Source organism: Hyperolius riggenbachi, chromosome 12 (genome assembly GCF_040937935.1).
Source record: "Hyperolius riggenbachi isolate aHypRig1 chromosome 12, aHypRig1.pri, whole genome shotgun sequence".
NCBI classification, from domain to species: domain Eukaryota; kingdom Metazoa; phylum Chordata; class Amphibia; order Anura; family Hyperoliidae; genus Hyperolius; species Hyperolius riggenbachi.
In genome coordinates this window covers 75,701,476-75,720,547 of record NC_090657.1, presented here as the reverse complement: position 1 = coordinate 75,720,547, position 19,072 = coordinate 75,701,476, and the positions used below count along the sequence as shown (strand labels likewise).

Sequence of the window (19,072 nt, the reverse complement as noted above, 5' to 3'; positions counted from 1 at the left end):
AGTAAATGTTGTTGTTTTTTTTAATTACAGCCAGCCAGGTGTATGTTCTGGTCAAGTCTGCTACATGATTGAAGTGTTTTCTGGCCAGGTCTGCCTGCCACATGATTGCATGTATTTTCTGCTTAAATCTGCTGACATGATTGCGCGTATTTCTAGTCAAATCTGCTGACACGATTGCGCGTATTTCTAGTCAAATCTGCTGACACGATTGCATGTATTTCTGGTCAAATCTGCGGACATGATTGCACGTATTTCTAGTCAAATCTGCCACATGATTGCACGTATTTCTAGTCAAATCTGCTGACATGATTGCACTTATTTTTGGTCAAATCTGCTGACATGATTGCACGTATTTCTAGTCAAAGCTTCTGACATGATTGCACGTATTTCTAGTCAAATCTGCTGACATGATTGCACTTATTTCTAGTCAAATCTGCTGACATGATTGCACGTATTTCTGCTCAAACCTGCCACATGATTGCATGTATTTTCTAGTCAAATCTGCTGACATGATTGCACGTATTTCTAGTCAAATCTGCTGATATGATTGCATGTATTTCTGGTCAAATCTGCTGACATGATTGCACATATTTCTAGTCAAATCTGCCACATGATTGCACGTATTTTCTGGTCAAATCTGCCGACATGATTGACCGTAGAAAGTGAAGTCCGCACGATGTCGGTAGAATCAATATGGCTTTATTCAATCGTTACACATAACAAGCTAAAAGCCAGCACCACATGCTGACATGTTTCGGGCGTTACACGCCCTTAATCATAGCATAGGCGCACATGAGAAAGGGTGACTCCTATATAGAGTAAGGTTACACCCGATACCACATGCTCAATAGACCCCACCCACAAACAAAGAAAAGTGCATATAAAACAATGGGGGGAGAAAAAGACACACAGAAGGTCCCCACACTGAAATAATCTATTACATAAAAGCATTATAAGAAGCATAAAAATGTAAATGCATGCGAAGCACCATATAACATTAGGCAGCATGAGTTAAATCCTCTTCATAAATTTCAAGAGATTCAAGATTAAAACATATATAATCATATGTAAACAAAAGACAAGGGTGGTCATTTGATCTACTCTAAGTGACTGTGTTAAGGTCCCATCTTGCATTAAGTCCTCCCGGTGAGCGTGTCCCTAATTGGAAAATCCAATAGGCCTCCCTGGTAAGGAGACGTTTGTAAACGTCCCCCCCTCTCACAGGCCTTAGGACACGCTCAATACCCTGAAATGAGAAAGAGGACATGTCACCTGAATGAACTGATCTAAAGTGCTTTGCTACATTGGACACCTCTAGGGTCAGCCAGCCAGCCCCCCTGTAGTGTTCAGCTATACGTTGTCTGAGGTGCCTAGTAGTGCACCCCACATATTGGGTGTGGCATAAGGAACACGAGATAAGGTAAATTGTGTACCTAGTGTCACAGTTCATGTATTGTTTGATGGGAAAGGTTTTACCATTGCAAAAAGAAACAATAGAACGGGTGGGTGGTATCGGGTGTAACCTTACTCTATATAGGAGTCACCCTTTCTCATGTGCGCCTATGCTATGATTAAGGGCGTGTAACGCCCGAAACATGTCAGCATGTGGTGCTGGCTTTTAGCTTGTTATGTGTAACGATTGAATAAAGCCATATTGATTCTACCGACATCGTGCGGACTTCACTTTCTACGGTCTTGGATCTGAGGTCTTGGCAGCCTGCTTTCCTGCACTGTCGGTGGACGGAGGTGTGAGCGGAGTTCCACATTTACAGTGCCGACATGATTGCATGTATTTCTAGTTAAATCTGCCGACATGATTGCACGTATTTCTAGTCAAATTTGCCGACATGATTGCACGTATTTTCTGGTCAAATCTGCCACATAATTGCACGTGTTTTCTGGGCAAATCTGCTCACATTATGTATATTTTCTTGAGAAAACCTGCACAATTATGTGAATTTTCTGGGGAAATGGTCACCAAAATGTGGGCCCACTGTCTTTGCGTTGCACTTTTAAAGGCGCTGCATAATATGTTGGCACTTTATAAATACAATAAATAATAATAATAATAATGGGAACCCAATGTGAGAATAATATTGAGGCTGCCATATTTATCTCCTTTTAAGCAATACCAGTTGCCTGGCTGCCGTGCTGATCCTCTGCCACTAATTCTTTCAACCATAGACCCTGAACAAGCATGCAGCAGGTCAGGGGTTTCTGACAATACAGGTCCTTCTCAAAAAATTAGCATATTGTGATAAAGTTCATTATTTTCTGTAATGTACTGATAAACATTAGACTTTCATATATTTTAAATTCATTACACACAACTGAAGTAGTTCAAGCCTTTTATTGTTTTAATATTGATGATTTTGGCATATAGCTCATGAAAACACAAAATTCCTATCTCAAAAAATGAGCATATCATGAAAAGGTTCTCTAAACGAGCTAATAACCTAATCATCTGAATCAACTAATTAACTCTAAACACCTACAAAAGATTCCTGAGGCTTTTAAAAACTCCCAGCCTGGTTCATTACTCAAAACCGCAATCATTGGTAAGACTGCCGACCTGACTGCTGTCCAGAAGGCCATCATTGACACCCTCAAGCAGGAGGGTAAGACACAGAAAGAAATTTCTGAACAAATAGGCTGTTCCAGAGTGCTGTATCAAGGCACCTCAGTGGGAAGTCTGTAGGAAGGAAAAAGTGTGGCAGAAAACGCTGCACAACGAGAAGAGGTGACCGAACCCTGAGGAAGATTGTGGAGAAGGACCGATTCCAGACCTTGGGGGACCTGCGGAAGCAGTGGACTGAGTCTGGAGTAGAAACATCCAGAGCCCACCGTGTACAGGCGTGTGCAGGAAATGGGCTACAGGTGCCGCATTCCCGAGGTCAAGCCACGTTTGAACCAGAAACAGGGGCAGAAGTGCCTGACCTGGGCTACAGAGAAGCAGCACTGGACTGGTGCTCAGTGGTCCAAAGTGCCAAAATGCCTGAAGTCCAGTGTCAAGTACCCACAGTCAGTGATGATCTGGGGTGCCATGTCAGCTGCTGGTGTTGGTCCAGTGTTTTATCAAGGGCAGGGTCAATGCAACTAGCTATCAGGAGATTTTGGAGCACTTCATGCTTCCATCTGCTGAAAAGCTTTATGGAGATGAAGATTTCATTTTTCAGCACGACCTGGCACCTGCTCACAGTGCCAAAACCACTGGTAAATGGTTTACTGACCATGGTATTACTGTGCTCAATTGGCCTGCCAACTCTCCTGACCTGAACCCCATAGAAAATCTGTGGGATATTGTGAAGAGAAAATTGAGAGACGCAAGACCCAACACTCTGGATGAGCTTATCAAAGCATCCTGGGCCTCCATAACACCTGAGCAGTGCCACAGGCTGATTGCCTCCATGCCACGCCGCATTGAAGTAGTCATTTCTGCAAAAGGAATCCCGACCAAGTATTAAGTGCATAACTGAACATAATTATTTGAAGGTTGACTTTTTTTTGTTTTAAAAACACTTTTCTTTTATTGGTCGGATGAAATATGCAAATTTTTTGAGATAGGAATTTTGGGTTTTCATGAGCTGTACTGTATGCCAAAATCATCAATATTAAAACAATAAAAGGCTTGAAGTACTTCAGTTGTGTATAATGAATCTAAAATATATGAAAGTCTAATGTTTATCAGTACATTACAGAAAATAATGAACTTTATCACAACATGCTAATTTTTTTAGAAGGACCTGTATTGTCAGAACTGACAAGATTAGCTGCATGCTTATTTCTGGTGTAATTCAGTTCACTACTGCAGCCAAATAGATCAGCAAGGCTGCCAGGCAACTAGTATTGTGTTAAAAGGAAATAAATATGGCAGCCTCCATATCACTCTCACCTCGGGTTCACTTTAAATTACAGTTAGCGCTTCATCTCTGTAAAACTGTGACAGGGCCCTCCCCCCTAGTGTTTCCAGCATGAATATGCAATCTTACTGTCTGTCACCCCTCTTGTGGACTACAACAGCTTCTATTTTGACCAAAGACACTTAACTACTGTTTTCAAAGAGATGATCTTGATCTTGTTTTGTTGTGAGCTTCTTGTATGTCCTACCTTGTATGTTAACCCATTTATCTATTGTGCAGCAATGCTTTATATGTTGGCGCTTTATAAAAATAATAAATAATATTGAGACCTACTGTATTTATTCCCTCAGATTGTTCTTTGTTGCTATGATTCTAAACCAGCTGTAATGACCAACATGAGGAGTCTTCCCACTTGATTGCTGTTGGGACTATTCATCCACTCTCCTAATTGGTGGCTGTAACCCTGATATCTCTGCACCATCATGTGTTCATCTGTATATGTTACTTTTCTTTCAGGGTCTCCCCCCTTCTTCAGGTGTAAACACTACTAAAAAGGAGTGCGTGTAACTTCACAGCGCACGCTACGCTGATAGGACCTCCCATAGCGTGCGCTTGCTAATTTTATCCCGGGTTGCTTGTGTGCGGTAGGTTTACCACTTTTTAGTGAATCGAGCTGAAAGTCCCATGCCAAAACTTGAAATTGATCATTTTTAAGACATTAGTTTTCTCCACTGACAATAATTAGAGAAAAACCTAAAAGTTGAATCCCAACTGTAATTTTCTTTTAAAGCAGTAAGTCCAGTAAACACTTCAAAGTAAACCGTGAAAGTTTATTCAGCATTCAATCTAGTGCCGGTGATTTGGGGTCACTGTGGTCCTCTTTCTCAATCAGATTGCAGCAGCCACGCGCATGCTGTGCTCATCGGCCACCTGAGGGGTGGAGACAGGACTCGGCTTTGATGTTATTTGCTTGTACTTGAGAAAGGGGTCTGCAGAATCCCCAAAATGTTGGTTCGGGACTTCACATCAAATGGCCATTACGGCCCATTCACTTTTTCTCCTGAGTTATCTTCTAGGAGGTAATTTTTTTCATCTTCTCTTTTAAAATAACTTTTCAGCATTTTACAATTGAAAAAGTACCCACAAGATGGTGAAAAAGTACTATTAAAGCGAACCTTAAGTCAAGTAAAAAAAATGAGATTTACTCACCTGGGGCTTCCCTCAGCCCCCAGCAGCCGATCGGTGCCCTCGCAGCTCCGCTCCGATGTCCCAGGACCTGCTGGCGACGACTTCCGGTTTCGCCGTCACCGGCCGACAGGCATGGGAACGCGAGTGATTGTTCGCGTTCCCAGCCTGTATATCGCCTCCTATGCTGCTATTGCGACCTCCTGGACCGATCGGCTGCTGGGGGCTGAGGGAAGCCCCAGGTGAGTAAATCTCATTTTTTTTACTTGACTTAAGGTTCGCTTTAAAATCATTTTGAATATTTTCTTGCTTGCTGGTGGTTTAAAAAGCATTTTATGACAAGGTATGAAAATATCACCCAGGAGAAAAGGTGAATTGAGCTGGTCAATGAGATGCAAATGATCTCAGCTAACTTGTAGATTGAATGCCGTTGTTTGGACAATGTGACCACTTCCAAATAGTATGAGCGCTTGCCTACACATTCTATGCATAGTATTAAAAATATGTTAGCCTGTATACTACATAGGAGGTAAAATTGGGCAATCAAAATTTGATGTCTGGATGCACGCTTAAAGGGGCACTACAGCGAAAAACTGTAAAATGTAAAATATGTGCAAACATATACAAATAAGAAGTATGTTTCTTCCAGAGTAAAATGAGCCATGCATTACTTTTCTCCTATGTTGCTGTCACTTACACTAGGGAGTAGAAATCTTACAGAAGTGACAGGTTTTAGACTAGTCCATCTCTTCATAGGGGATTCTCAGCAAGGATTTTTTTCTTTATACAGATATTCCCTAAAAAGGATTTAAACAATGATGCTGGCCAGCTTCCCTGCTCGCTACACAGTTTTTTGGCAGTTGGACAGAGCAACTGCCATTCACTAAGTGCTTTTGAAAATAAATATATCCCTGAGAATCCCCTATAAAGAGATGGACTAGTCCAAAACCTCTCACTTCTGTCAGATTTCTACTACCTACTGTAAGTGACAGCAACATAGGAAAAAAGTAATTTATGGCTCATTTTACTCTGTGAAAAATGTACTTTTTATTTGTATATGTTTGCACATATTTTAAATTTTACAGTTTTTCGCTGTAGTGCCCCTTTAAAGAAAACCTGTAATTAAGACAGGAAGTGACTACAGTGTGACCCTCACTGATAAAAAAAATTCCAACTATAAAACAATTTCCTAGCAGCAAATGGCTTCTGAGAGCAAGAAAGAGCTAAAAAGGGGAATTTCTTATCAGTGAGGGTCACATTGTAGTCACTTCCTGTCTGAGTCAGGACCGAGTCAGACACTTACATACCTGATATTTAACTCTTTCAGGCAGAGAAAGAAAAAAAGGAACACAGCATAGTTATTTGTGTGCTAGGCACTGTACATACACGTCACTTCAGGTATCCTTTAAGAAAAAATCCCCTGGGGGGTACTTACCTCGGGAGGGGGAAGCCTCTAGGTCCTAACGAGGCTTCCCTTGTTCTCCTCTGTCCCTCCGTTGTCAAGGTGCAGCCCCCCGAAGTGCGGCAATGTAAATATTTACCTCAAGGGATCCAGCACAGGAGCAGTAGTGGACCTCCCTTTGGGTTAAGGTGGAAATAGAAGAACCCGATTGATCCGCTCTACTGCGCAGGTGCGAGTCCTTTTGCGCCTGCGCAGTACAATGGATACGATCGGGTACGGCTATTTCCTCCCTACCCGAAGGAAGAGCCGCTACTGTGCCTGCACTGGATCCCGGCAAGGTAAATCGGCGCTTGTCAGGGGAGGATTGCGGGATGCTTTGGAGGAGCCAGCGCTGGATTGCCTGCAGCTACAGGGATGGGGGAAGCCTCAATGGCTGGTGGCTGGATGGTGTAATGGTTAAGGGCTCTGCCTCTGACACAGGAGACTTGGGTTCAAATCTCAGCTCCGCCTGTTCAGTAAGCCAGCACTTATTCAGTAGGAGACCTTTGGCAAGTCTCCCTTACACTGCTACTGCCTATAGAGCGCACCCTAGTGGCTGCTGCTCTGGCGCTTTGAGTCCGCCAGGAGAAAAGATCGATATAAATGTTATTTGTCTTGTCTTGATGGGAGCCCCCCCCCCCCCCCTGAGGTGAGTACCCCCCCCCCCCAGGGGATTTTTTTTTAATACAGGTTTTCTTTAAGCCTGGTTCACACATCCAATTTTACCACATCCATGTAGCATGAGACAACCTACACAATCTCATACTGCATAGGAGTGGTAAAATTGGCCAATCAAAATTGAAAGTGTGTACCAGACTTTACACTCAGCTGTGGATTGTAGCACTCCTCTGGATTGACCTATAGCAACAGATGTATAGCTTGTGGCAGCATAGAGGACAGGCTTGTGAGTCAGGGATGCATGTTTATTGTACAATAGCTTGGTCAACGAGGTCTGGATGTGTTATACAGAATCTGAGTAAGACCCAGTGCACACCGAGCGATTTTAGCAGCGATCCGCCTGTGAAAACGCTTGGCTAATGTATTTCAATGGGATGGTGCACATCAGCGGTTTGAGGTTTTTAGCAAACCGCAAACGTGCCTCCTGCTGCACGTTTGCGGTTTGCAGAAGCGTTTCTGCCTCAATGTAAAGTATAGGCAAAACGCAAACCGCTCTGGAAAACACTAGATCAGAGCGGTTTTCCAGGCGTTTTTGTTACAGAAGCTGTTCAGTAACAGCTTTTACTGTAACAATATGTGTAATCTGCTACACAAAAACTCTCCCAAAAACGCTAGGCATGCTTAGAAAACGTATCTAAAGATGCCTACAATCACTCTGAAATCTGCTCCAAAAACCGCTAGCATTTTGAGGATCTGCTAGCGGTTTTGGTGTGCACTGGGCCTCCCTCCAAGCACTATGGCTCCCTCCAAGATTGGAACAATAAAATGATGTAAAAATGTGCTTCCTAGTCACAGGAGAAGGGGAAAAGGGCAAAAATTATTTTACTATTGAATTGATCATGGTTTCGTGAGGAACAGGAGCAGAGCTTTAAAGTGAACCCATGTCCAATTGTTTATCAGACCTGAGCCATACATTGTGCCTGACTCTTCCTGCTACATTAAGATGTCCCCATTGGTCAACTGTTCCTAGACCAATCCCTAGTAATCCAGTGACTAATGCCACATCACCATAGATGTTGACAATTGACCAATGGGAGCAGCTTAGCGAGGGAGGAAGAGGCGGGCACAAATGATGACTCGTGCCTGAATCTTCATAAACGATTGGCCACAAGTTCAATTTCAGCCCAGCACTACTTTGTCAACTTGCATTGTAACCAGTAAGGAAGTTTTATTCACCAGGAGGCAGAAGATATCATATGCCACATTTTATTTATCTTTATACACATGGAACAACCCTCTTTATATACACATCAGCTTTTATACACATAGAATATTTTTTTTATACATTTTGCAAAGGTTTTCAGAGGGGTGGCAGGTTATAGATACAATATTTTTGCTGTAAAATAACCATGAGGAAAAAAAAAGGTAAAAACTGCATAAAATTAATATATTTTAACAGAACAAGCAAAAGGGTTTAGGCGATTACTGTACAAAAAAAATCATTAAAATTTGCCCCTAAAAAGGTTTGTCTCAAACTCTTACCACGTCAACTGAAAACCAATTCGGTCAATTTAGCGGCAACTTAAAAAGAGCAACATGCAAAAAGGTAACGTAAACCTGGACAGATTCCGAATCAATGTATTGCTGGAATTTTCTCTCAGTGCTTTTTTTGTTGTTGTTTGAGCTGAAATTCCACAGAAAGGCCTCATCCTGGCAGTAAAATGTTCACCTCACACAAACGTCAGCAGGAATTGGTCTACAAATTCCTTCGCATCGCTCAGAACCGGCACGAGTTCCAGTTTAACAAAAGCCATCATGACTGGAAGTTTCTAGAGTTCCGACGAGTTAAAAATGGAGGGAAGCAACAGGAAATGGGCATCTGTAAGGCCTACAGATATCAAGTCCACGAGACGGCGGAAGTGTGGGGGGGACAAAGCACACAAGCTGAAATCCTTTATTACACGAAACAGACAAAAGAGTTGATTATAATGGCTTATATAAACACTAGCAGGGAAACTGGGTAAAATTCACAGACCTGAGCCAGAGGCCTGAGTCTGGGTTCAGGAATCACTCTGAGTGACAGCACTGAACCACACTTCTCTTACAGCTCTACTGATGTCAGTGGGGCCTGCTAACCAAAGCCAGTGGCACCCTCCCTACCTGTGCTGTGGAGCTCACCATGCAATGTACTTACACTTAAATGTGCTTAAACTGTCTTTACTGGGGTCCTTATCAATATTTCCCCATTATGTACAGCATAAACTATTATCCTTTGCCTATACTGATAGTAAACTAGCTGCAGTATGTTCTGTTTCCTGTTTATAAAATATGCTCCTAAAATATTCTCATTGCTTTTCAACCCTTTCCTCCCTTCTCTTACTCTCTACAACTTCAAATGCTGTCTTTCCAAACGTTATCTTGCCTGTGTAGAACTTATCAGTACTTCAGCAAAGGCAGACTATGGGCTAGTAAACAATGGCAGTGACATGCCAGAATATAAAGTCTCATACACATTATTGATATAAGTCAGCTGAGGTGGCCGATAATGGCCTCAAGTGTGTACAGTGGCCCCCTGATCAGCGGCTCCCAACCTGCAAGCGATCCGCCCAGCAGATCAACTCACCCCCACAACAGACTATTCTTTTGAAGACGCCGATTCCCTGTCCGCCTTGTGACATCACACACGAATACTTCGTCATACCTCCGCCCACCGCATAGCAACAAAGCGCATCATCGGCTACACAGCCGACTCACGTCTGTGCAGCCCAGCAATGAGACCAAGGGGACTGGCTCCCAATCCCTGATGGGCGACTTTGCTCAAAGGTGTGTATGTACTTTAAGAGAAGAGGCTAAATAAAATGCATTAACGTGATATTGCAGTTTATCAGAGCCTCTTCATGTTAACCTCACTGGCAGTAGATTATTTTCAGATTTTATTGTCTAAAAGCCTTGCAATTTTTTCACACACTTTTAAAATCTAAAAATCAGACCACTAGATAGATCTGTGGTAGCCCTGCACATTACACACCTCTCATGGATCCAGCTCGGGATTGCCGCTCTGAGCTGCAGATTCCTGGCCTGAGCCTGATAACCCCTACCGCTAAGGAGGTTAAGCCAATTAAGTAACACTTAAGTGTAAGTACAATAAAGGTGGCCATTCGCTAGACAATTTTTTTTTAAGTATCTCATGTATGTACTATGTGGGTTAACAGACTAATTAGTATACTCTTACTAGATTCCTTAGGTAGACCTTCATATTTATCAGCTGTGAAAAAAATGGGACCAGATTGCAAAATCAAGATTGTATGGTGTACGGGCAGTTTAAACACGTTATCTAAAAAATAAGAATACTTTCTACCATTGTTGGAGCAGGGAAGGGATAGAACCTTCTGCAGCTTTTATTTCAGTCTACTGCCCATTATATCGGCCAGAGTTATTCTTGTCTCTAAATTAATAACCAGTTGGGGGGGGGTTGATCCTTCTCCGTTCCAATCTAATCGTAATAGTGAGGGGTCTGTTATCTGTTCACACCCAGATTTCAATAGATTTCTGCCTGAAATGTATTGAAAATCATCCATAGTAGCACCACCCAGGTCTCTCCCCCCCCCCCCCCATATGAAATGTGTACACGCCTCCTCCAGTGTACCAAATCTTCTCTCTACCGCCGGCGGGGGTGCCTGTACCCCATGACCCGGAGGCATGAGCGTGACCTTGCACATGCTATCAGATACACTTTACATTACCAGGGAGTACACATTACACATGGGGGAGAGAGCGGCTGGGGTGTCGTCCGGGAGGGGGGGGGGCACGTTGGGGCGTTGATCTCTGACAATTTATGATGGATATCGATGCTGCAAGCATTGTATGCGTGCCATTACTGGTGATCTAATTAACATGTATACATTTATAAGGTCAATGCAAAGATCTGGATAAAAGCATCAGTCATAAATAAGGGAATAGAGATTTTATCAGCAGGTCAGATGGTTATTTGAAGGTCATTGTGGAACAATAACTTCCCTCATTCTCTATTCCTGGGACTGGAAAAAAAATGCCAAAAAAAATTGGGGATTTCGATTCAGCCCCACTCTCTGCTGTCTCTTTTGGAGAGATTGGATCACTTCCTCTCTAGACAGGAAGTGATGTAAATTCTCAGGGACAAGTACACTAAATAGCAGTGAGGATCCAAGAGGTTATAATCCCTTGCAACGCTAGGCTAAACTAAAGTATTCTCTCTGCACAATGGGCCTAATCTGACGTGTTTATGCTGCAGATTCTGATGAAGGCCTACATATCTATTTAAAGGATAATTGCAGTCGGATACATTACAGTAAGTGTATGTAGGAATGAGTGCCTATGCATAATGGCTAAATAATGATTCTGACACACAAGTGTGCAAAGGCATGTGGAATGTCTGTGCAACAGTATTGGAGCAAGGATGAACGTCTGCAGGACTACAGGGGACAAGGTGTGCAAACACTGACATCAGAGTGCATGGGTGTTTTCATGTACATGCCTGCACCTGTATCTGAGTGTGACTGCACAAACAAGAGATTAGCCAAAGGTTTCCTGAGAGGCATACACCATGTACAGGAAGCCATCCTCATCCTTCTCCTGTTCATAGATGTCCAAGATGGCTGTGGAGACGCTAACCATGCTCCTTTGGTTCACCAATAAGAAAAAAGCCTGGGTTGGGTTCAGCTGCAGTCGGCGTCTGAGAAAGAGCAAGAGAGACAAGAGGAAATATATTCAAAGATTAACTCTAAATGTTTTGGTACATTCCTTTCTATAACACTGGATAAGGATGAGTAAGAACAGGTTCACAAGAAGCGAAACTACTTGCTTTTGCCTGGGGCCACAGAGGCCAAGAGAGTTAACTTAGTCCAATATCCAAAGAAAACAGTCGGGTTCGGTGCAGTATATGCTGCTAAGGATCCACGGGTCAGTATCAATGTAAAGTGAGAATGAAAATCAGACAGTATCCTCAGTGCAATGGTACTGGAATGGACCCCCTTGGTTAGAGAATGAACAAAGTTCAGAAATGCTAGAGTGAACCTCCAACAGGTACCTAATGTTTATTTTTTTCTGGTTGGACTTGATTGACAAATGTCTTTTTTCAACCAAACTATGTACCTATGCAACAAAAGCCAAAGGTGTGAAGCAAGCTGAGCGTATATCATACAACCTCCAGAGGAGCTAGTGTCAGCTTGGTGCTGTCCCAAGCAGCGTATCCCTGTCAGACTTCCTCATACGGGCCAGTCCTGAGAAAAGAAGGACAAAGCCAGTCCTGGGTACAGAGTACACAATTGTGCAGACTTTGTCTATTGCTGGAGACGCTTAAACTTCATGAGAACTTGGTTTTAGGCTGCTCTCACAGTGGGACGTTACAGGCGCACGTTAGAGCAGCCTGTAACGCAACCCACCGCACAGTAATGAACAATCAATCGGCTGTTCACAGTGCCCACGTTGCGTTACATTGTAACACTGCACGTCATGTGAAAGTACTGCATGTAGTACGTTATACACGGCTAAGCCGCGTTAGACTGTTTGCACATGCTCAGTAATGTTGGGGGAGGAGGGGAGAGTCCGCTATTGCGGCCAGCTACATGGCTAATTAATATTCACTGCACTGTGTGGCGTGCAGTGTTTACTTCCTGGAGTGGCCGCTTTGTGAGGCGATTGGCTGGCGGGACCACGTGATGCCGCATGCGTCAAAAAGTACGCCTCACGGACGCATCAAGAGCCGCATAACGCGGCTCAATCTGACGTCCAACTTAAACACCACCATGCGTTGCGTTAGGGGCACGTTATGCGACCTTAATGTCGCATCTAATGCAACAGGTGGGAAACAGGCCTTATTGCACATAGTTTTTAAAAGGTCCAGATCCAGGTTTTCATCAGTCTTACCCGGTGTACAGTGTGTCCATGGAAGTTTAAAAAGCTCTTCTCCGAGCATATGTATAATATTAATAACACCATTAAATCTCATAGTGTTCATAAACATTTTGCAAGGATACATGGGAAAAACGCTATGGGTAGCTGCTGCATAGGTATAGAAAGGATTCCCTGCATTGGAGGGGAGGTAATGTAATTAAATGATAAATGACTGTAACCAATATTAAGAGTTTTTTTTTAATACATTCTTATACATTTCTTAATTAGTTTTTAATGCTACCATGTATATGATTCGTTATGTTGTACACTGATTTTACACTGGTATGTTTTTTTCATATACTGCTACTGTTTTTAGAGTATTAATGGAAATTGGAGTTGTTTTAGTTAGTAACTTATATATGTTTTTAAGGAAGTGATATTTTCATTGTAAAACATCCCGCGATAAAGGCGAGACTGCTGAAACCCAGGGTCGGGACCTTTTACATACTAAGAATTTAGGTGAATTCATGTTTGCACGTCTCCTACATTAGGAGCAGTCTGTACAATTGTATTCCCCTTGGTCTCCTGTACTCAGGACATATGACCATCCTGTAGAGTGGATGATGTATGAGGAAGGCTGACAGGGATGCACTGTTTGGGACAGAACCACACTGACACTTGCTCTCTGGAGGCTCTACGATAACTCTCTGCTCGGTTCACGTCATTGGAGCTTGTTGGAGGTTCACTCTAGCATATTGGGATCACGTCAGAACTTTGTTCATTCTTTAACTATGGGAGCCAGTAAAACCATTCCTGTGTACATTTATTGCGCTGAGAATACGGACTTTGTTTTTTCATTTTTACTTGGATGTCCACCTCTTGCTGCAGCACTCCAGGATGAGCTCTTGAGACTCCTGATGGAACTTCCGATGTGAGAATCATGGTAAGAGGTGGACATCTGGGTAAGTTAACTCTCTTCCGCAGCCAGCTTCTCAGCAGGAGCGGGTACAGTTTCACTTCTGTCTAAACTGGTGGTTATCTGTCGGGCACTGGCAGGCAACTGCAAGCATTTGGCATGAGCAGTGTGATGGCATCCATCCCATGCAGGAACATCTGTTTGCGCAGCAGCCACCCGCTAGACATTATATGTGGCACTTGTCTGCTGCAGAGTAGCTACAGGGCATGTTAACCGCTGACACATGCGCAGTTACAAACGTTACCATTTGGTTGCATTGCCTTACAACCAGTCAGCGCCAGTTCCCTGTTGAATCAGCAGCTCAGTTGCACGGCAAGCATGCAGTTCAGCCATTTCTTTTTGTGGGCACATTTAACATCATCCATTGATTTCATTGCAATTCACTAACCAAAATAAAAAAAGGAGAAACGCCACAGTTTCTGTTGAAAACCAGACAAAGCAGAGATGGGTATTTGACCGATTCCAACTAGTAAATACACAACCCAATCTGAATACTGCATACAGTACAGATCAATAATTACTTACAAGGCCACTTTCGATATCATTACCTTATGATCTTCACCAGCTCACTCATGTTTACGTGATCTGGAACCAAAAACTTGGTTTTGTCCAATACGGGAAGCTGCTTCTCCCCCTTATATCGCTCAATGATGACCTAGACAGAAGAGAGAGAACACAGGGGTCATCAGTGCCTACAGTTAGCATACTAGACTATCATGGATCACTGCTGGTGTAACAAGATGTGCTACTGATGACACTGCTCTCCTGTGTATGCCAAATCATACTTCCTGGTAGGCAAAGTGGATGGTTTATAGAGTGTGTACACAGCAGCCTAGCCAAACAACGGAAGATCAAGGTACAAAGGTGCATCTACCGGCCCAAAAGTAAAGGGAAAAGAATCATAAAGAACAAATTCTTGCACAATTTTCAAGACCGGTACAAAGGAAACTGATGCAAAAGAGGAGTGGTTGCCCTTGTTTCATTGAACAGCTGGAACGGGATTGGCTGCTCAGGGTAACTACTCCTCTTTGCTTCACCCCTTTGCATCTGCCATAGTTGCCATTTTAAAAAGTTACTCTTTTGCAATGTCTACAGTGTTTAATGCAGTCTACATAAAATGTAATTTTCACCTGTGTAAAAAACTTTACATAGGCCATATTGCTAAAGATTTAAATTACAACTGATGGTACAATTTGGAACTGTAGGCGTTCTCCTTTAAATGGCGGAGCTTAGTAAAGGAAGGGGTGGGACTTAAAGTGACCCAAACTGGTAAATATAAATTAAGCATAGCATAAGAAAACATGTAATCAGAAGATATTTTCAGTAAAAACATTTTTTTTTTAATTCCAGTGTCACACCCAATACACCTAATGCTGTTCCAAAGAGTGTGAGGAGAAAGTCTACTGGTGTCAGGTGTCCCTTCTCTTTTACATTTAAAGTCTGTTGGTGCTTTACTGTGATGAACTGATAAATAGGGAAACACAGAAACACAATTTATGTGTAGGAATTGGGTATGTGGGGCATGCATGGGGATGGCTTCTCTTTGTATACTCACAGGGGCATGCATGGGGATGGCTTCCCTTTGTATACTCACAGGGGCATGCATGGGGATGGCTTCTCTTTGTATACTCACAGGTGCATGCATGGGGATGGCTTCCCTTTGTATACTCACAGGGGCATGCATGGGGATGGCTTCTCTTTGTATACTCACAGGGGCATGCATGGGGATGGCGTCTCTTTGTATACTCACAGGGACATGCATGGGGATGGCTTCTCTTTGTATACTCACAGGGGCATGCATGGGGAGGGCTTCTCTTTGTATACTCACAGGGGCATGCATGGGGATGGCTTCTCTTTGTATACTCACAGGGGCATGCATGGGGGTGGCTACTCTTTGTATACTCACAGGGGCATGCATGGGGATGGCTTGTCTTTGTATACTGACAGGGGCATGCATGGGGAGGGCTTCTCTTTGTATACTCACAGGGGCATGCATGGGGATGGCTTCTCTTTGTATACTCACAGGGGCATGCATGGGGATGGCTTCTCTTTGTATACTCACAGGGGCGTGCATGGGGATGGCTACTCTTTGTATACTCACAGGGGCGTGCATGGGGATGGCGTCTCTTTGTATACTCACAGGGGCGTGCATGGGGATGGCTTCTCTTTGTATACTCACAGGGGCGTGCATGGGGATGGCTTCTCTTTGTATACTCACAGGGGCGTGCATGGGGATGGCTTCTCTTTGTATACTCACAGGGGCGTGCATGGGGATGGCTTCTCTTTGTATACTCACAGGGGCGTGCATGGGGATGGCTTCTCTTTGTATACTCACAGGGGCGTGCATGGGGATGGCTTCTCTTTGTATACTCACAGGGGCGTGCATGGGGATGGCTTCTCTTTGTATACTCACAGGGGCGTGCATGGGGATGGCTTCTCTTTGTATACTCACAGGGGCGTGCATGGGGATGGCTTCTCTTTGTATACTCACAGGGGCGTGCATGGGGATGGCTTCTCTTTGTATACTCACAGGGGCGTGCATGGGGATGGCTTCTCTTTGTATACTCACAGGGGCGTGCATGGGGATGGCTTCTCTTTGTATACTCACAGGGGCGTGCATGGGGATGGCTTCTCTTTGTATACTCACAGGGGCGTGCGTGGGGATGGCTTCTCTTTGTATACTCACAGGGGCATGCATGGGGATGGCTTCTCTTTGTATACTCACAGGGGCATGCATGGGGATGGCTTCTCTTTGTATACTCACAGGTGCATGCATGGGGATGGCTTGTCTTTGTATACTCACAGGGGCATGCATGGGGATGGCTTCTCTTTGTATACTCACAGGGGCATGCATGGGGATGGCTTGTCTTTGTATACTGACAGGGGCATGCATGGGGATGGCTTCTCTTTGTATACTCACAGGGGCATGCATGGGGATGGCTTCCCTTTGTATACTCACAGGTGCATGCATGGGGATGGCTTCTCTTTGTATACTCACAGGTGCATGCATGGGGATGGCTTGTCTTTGTATACTCACAGGGGCATGCATGGGGATGGCTTCCCTTTGTATACTCACAGGGGCATGCATGGGGATGGCTTCTCTTTGTATACTCACAGGGGCATGCATGGGGATGGCTTCTCTTTGTATACTCACAGGGACATGCATGGGGAGGGCTTCTCTTTGTATACTCACAGGGGCATGCATGGGGATGGCTTCTCTTTGTATACTCACAGGGGCATGCATGGGGATGGCTTCTCTTTGTATACTCACAGGGGCATGCATGGGGATGGCTTCTCTTTGTATACTCACAGGTGCATGCATGGGGATGGCTTCTCTTTGTATACTGACAGGGGCATGCATGGGGATGGCTTCTCTTTGTATACTCACAGGGGCATGCATGGGGATGGCTTCTCTTTGTATACTCACAGGGGCATGCATGGGGATGGCTTCTCTTTGTATACTCACAGGGGCATGCATGGGGATGGCTTCTCTTTGTATACTCACAGGGGCATGCATGGGGATGGCTTCCCTTTATATACTCACAGGGATTTTATTGGGATGCTGCTCACGAATCTGTTGAACTTCTGCACATCTTTCAGCTGGAAAAAAAAAAGGTTTTTCAGAGATTAGGGAACGAGGAATGAGGGTATGTAGCCTTGATTATATACCCAATCTGGTGGACTGCTTATTAAAAGGTGGCAATACGTTAGACCATACTGTACATGTCAAACTCTGGCCTGTGAGCCAAATGTGGCCCTTGCAGCCATCAGATTTGGCCCTCAGGTGGTTTTCCCCCTTTGCATTATGTTTGGCCCACTTTAGACCACCAGAGATGCTATATTGGAGGATAAGCCCTAGATCCCCAGGGAAGCCCTATGGGGAGGGAGAATGGACTAGATACCAGGGAACTGTATTGGAGAGGGAGGGGGCCACTAGACACCAGGAAATCGTATAGGGGAAGGAGGGGGCTATTAGACACCAGGGAACTTTATAAGAGAAAGAGGTGACCACTTGACTTTGAGGTTGGCCAACGACTTGGTCCCAGAGCACAACTTTGGCCCACCTTGTATTTGGGTTTGACACGCCTGCGGTGACCACCAGTTCGACCATCAGATAGATCCCTCTCTGATTGAATCCCCCAATGTAATGTGCTTCCCCCTCCTCATGATGATCATTGCAGGCTGTCATGGCGATGCGATTCCTTGCCTCCTCCAATGTGGGGCATGTTTTTGAATTGTCACCACGAGCGCCTGTACCATGTGACAGCACCCTTTTGACTGAGATTTTTCCATCTTGCCGAATCAATCATTTTGATTGATTCGGCCCCAAAATTGACCACAATGATCTATAGGGTGTCCATGTTAGGCATCGATTTCTGCTAGATTCTATCATTATGATCAAATTGGCCAGACATCGATACCAAAAATTGAGTAATGTACTCTGTTTGGGCAATCTAATTAAAGCAGGGTCTGTACTCTTGCACAGGAGAGAAGGAGAGCACAGAGAAATCCACCCTGTGTGTGTTTATAGAGAACAGTCTATCCAATTCTACCTTCTCAGCAAGTAATGAGCTAGTGTAATTTGAGCTTCCACCTATCTACTGAGTTTGCGGAGTTGAGAGCTAATATGTAAACACAGGAGTTTAACCCTTTCTGTGTTCCCAGCAAACCAGGAAGTAATTACACTGGAGAACTCCGAAGGAGCTTTGTAAGCTGTAACAAGGAAATGTTTTTCTGTAACGTCATTTATTATGCTGTTGCTTATCTCTTAGAGTAGAGAGGAAGTTCTGAGTTCAGGTCCACTTTGAAGTATTATCTGAGTGACAATTGTATACCTTACACTGCCTCAAGCAGTAGTACAAAGCTAGTGGTGGTGCAATCAATATTAACCAAGATTTCTACTAAAATACTGCTATAAATGTGTTTCTTACTGAAATATCAGAAGTCATTGTCTAGATATGGGTAGATGAGTAATCAGTCCATCGTGTCATTTCTGAAAATAACTATCTAATCAGCTTCTCCTGTTTGTCAGAGAGGTTAACAGCTCCGCCCCCAATATTTCCATTCTCCGTTCAGGTGACTGCGTGGCTCTCTTCAGAGCTAATACAGTCAGCATGCTTA

The 19,072-nt window shown here is 43.9% G+C and overlaps 1 protein-coding gene across 1 annotated transcript in view; it reads right to left on the bottom strand.

Annotated features, from left to right (window-relative positions):
• Positions 1–8,354: 8,354 nt before the first annotated feature.
• MAP1LC3A (microtubule associated protein 1 light chain 3 alpha) overlaps positions 8,355–19,072 on the bottom strand; it is a 44,032-nt gene continuing 33,314 nt past the window's right edge. The window contains exons 2-4 of the mRNA XM_068263884.1: positions 17,496–17,551; positions 14,500–14,606; positions 8,355–11,815 (exon numbers count right to left, since the gene is read on the bottom strand). Coding sequence (XP_068119985.1) covers positions 11,656–11,815; positions 14,500–14,606; positions 17,496–17,551 — 323 coding nt within the window. The 3' untranslated portion in view covers positions 8,355–11,655. The remainder of the gene's footprint in view (positions 11,816–14,499; positions 14,607–17,495; positions 17,552–19,072) is intronic.